General features: G+C 36.0%; 1 protein-coding gene across 1 annotated transcript; it reads right to left on the minus strand.

The window, feature by feature from the left end:
• Nucleotides 1–436: 436 nt before the first annotated feature.
• Nucleotides 437–2,143, minus strand: LOC141678665 (shewanella-like protein phosphatase 2). The gene has a single exon (XM_074485018.1). The coding sequence runs from the start codon at nt 1,978–1,980 to the stop codon at nt 796–798; it is 1,185 nt and encodes a 394-aa protein (XP_074341119.1). The 5' UTR covers nt 1,981–2,143; the 3' UTR covers nt 437–795.
• Nucleotides 2,144–2,570: the final 427 nt, after the last annotated feature.

Consider the following 2,570-nt stretch of genomic DNA (forward strand, 5'->3'; position numbering starts at 1 on the left):
CCCAACTTGGCTATGAGAAACAAATTCAAGTTTTTATAATGTACCTCTGACACAGTTAAGACTAAACTACAGCTATTCTAATTCTGAGTATGATCATAGTTCAAGAACAAACATGAACAACCTTAAATCGTGTAAGAAAGTAGATACATCTAGATGTAACAATGTATTTATACTTGTAAAACCTTTCTGCAATTTCTAATGAGGATCAGTGCCACTAATATAGCTCAATATTCCTGAAAAAATGAAAGAAGAGATAATAATATGTTAATAATTTCAACCAAAACAAATTCGCCTCTCCCGGAAAGAAGTAAACCTTTCCCTGACGAAGAGAAAAGCTCTTTTCTCAATATTTTTCTACATTATTAAACAGAGACATAAATATTTAAAGGAATAATCAAATGGACTAACAATCTAACATAGTGACCAGGACACTGTGTACAACAAAGATTCTAGCCTTCCTTATTTTTCACTTGGAACTAAAATAAATTAACAAACCGGAAGAGGAAAGCATAAGCAAACTGCGCCAAAGCCAAAAAACTAAGGGAATTTTACTACATTTAAAGTAAAAGAACACAAAACAGAAAATCAGATAAGAAATATGACAAGGGTGTCCTAACTCCAACCATAAATTTCTTTCGGATGAAATTGTCGCAAGTAAACGGTTACATCTGTCATCACTACATCGTATGACAACAACAATAACTGCATCTAACATATTCAATCTTATTGTCTGTCTACTGTGGATTTTCCAAATTAAAAATCCACAAAAGGGCATCAATGTGTTTTTAGCAACAATTATGCCTTCACTTCTACTTGATCATGTCCATGCTGAGGAATTACGAAACCAATACCTTTCGTAACATCTGTCTCAGTTGAAGAATTATACCCATTGCGATACAAGGCATTTGATGTCAAGATCCGAACTTCAGACTTCCCATTGATCTCTAAAACCTCCGGCAACCCATTTGTACACCCTCTTGACATCCCAACATCAATCCGTATAGCCTTATTATCACAAACCCCATTAATCCCCTTTTCCTGAATCGTATGTCCCATAATCATCCTCTTAGCACCTGGAATCGTTGCAAGAACATGTTCTAGAGTAGAACACTCACAATTCTTAGCCAACTCATCCGAAAACCTCCTCAACCAAACAAGCGAATTTCTCCCTCTAACCAACTCTGAAGAAACCCTTTCCTTTAAACCACCAATCCAATCCCTCACCTCCTCATTAATCCTTTCCAAACCATACCCCACATGTTGAGGCAACAACCCACCATGAACAAACACAGAATCACCAACAACAAGCACAGTCACATTCGTCGTTAAAAACCTTTTGGCAATAGGACCATTAGGCCTCAATGCAGCAACCCTAGCTCTAACAGCATCAACAATCTCCGGCCTAACCCCGGGGAAATTCAAAGGCACCCCATCAAACAAATCCTTCATACCATCCTCCAAAACGCCATTACACAAACATTTCATAACATTACCAACACAATACCAACTAGCCCAAACCCTAAATTCATTCAAACCCATCTTAGTAACATATCTGAAATCACCATCAACATTCATAATCTCATGATTTCCATTCATAGTAATCAACTCACCACCACATTTAAGAGACTCCCTTTTCAATTTTTCAAGAAAATATAAAATCTTGATCTCATCATTACCTCTATCAAGAACATCACCAACCTGAACAACAGTAGTATTGCCGCCACACCAATGATCATTCAAATCAATCAAACCCGCAAGACGAAAAGCTTGTTTAGATTTATACAAATCACCGTGAAGATCTCCAATGGCAATGAGTCTATTTGGAGATGAATAAACAGTTTTTTGAGGAGTAGAAATTGTGGGTTTAGGAGGTAAGAAAAGACCACTTACAGAGAAATCGATGAAGGTGTCTACAAATGATGAAAAAAGAGCTGGGATGTTTTCACAAAAGGTGCTTGGTGTTTTAGTAGGTTCTTCCATTGAGAAAGAACAAGGCCGACGAACAATAAGAAAGAAGAATAAGAAGCTCAAAGTCTTTGATGTTTTTTCGCAACACACAATGTTTTGTTATCGGGAAATAAAATATATACAGGGGGGAAGAATTACCATTTTTGGCAGGAGAATGACAAAAATAACCGCAATTTGAAATACGTAAATCAAATCAAAGTATTTAATAATAATCTATTATCTTTATAATACTGCAACAAGCAGTTTTTGGGGAATCATTTTATTTCAGGTCAGCGCCACATATTATGTCATGTCAGTGCCACTTCAATTATTAAAATAATGTAAGCTTTATACAAATATATGCGTATATTTTATCGCAACTCTTCTTGTGCTTCTAAGCCTTGACCTCGACCTGATAAATCCAAGTGAGGGCACGTTTAATCGGCTTTTCTTATCCTCAAAGAAGCGGTCTGTTGAATCCAAAATAGAGGTAAAACCGTTTATAATTTTCTTGGCTTAGTTTATTGTAGTTCGATTGATCAAGATGTTGACGAAGTTGAAAATCTTTTCACAATGTATTGCTTTTACACCAACTACTTTGTTCATTTGATTGCTTATTATGA

Source organism: Apium graveolens, chromosome 8 (genome assembly GCF_009905375.1).
Source record: "Apium graveolens cultivar Ventura chromosome 8, ASM990537v1, whole genome shotgun sequence".
In the NCBI taxonomy this organism is placed as follows: Eukaryota; Viridiplantae; Streptophyta; class Magnoliopsida; order Apiales; family Apiaceae; genus Apium; species Apium graveolens.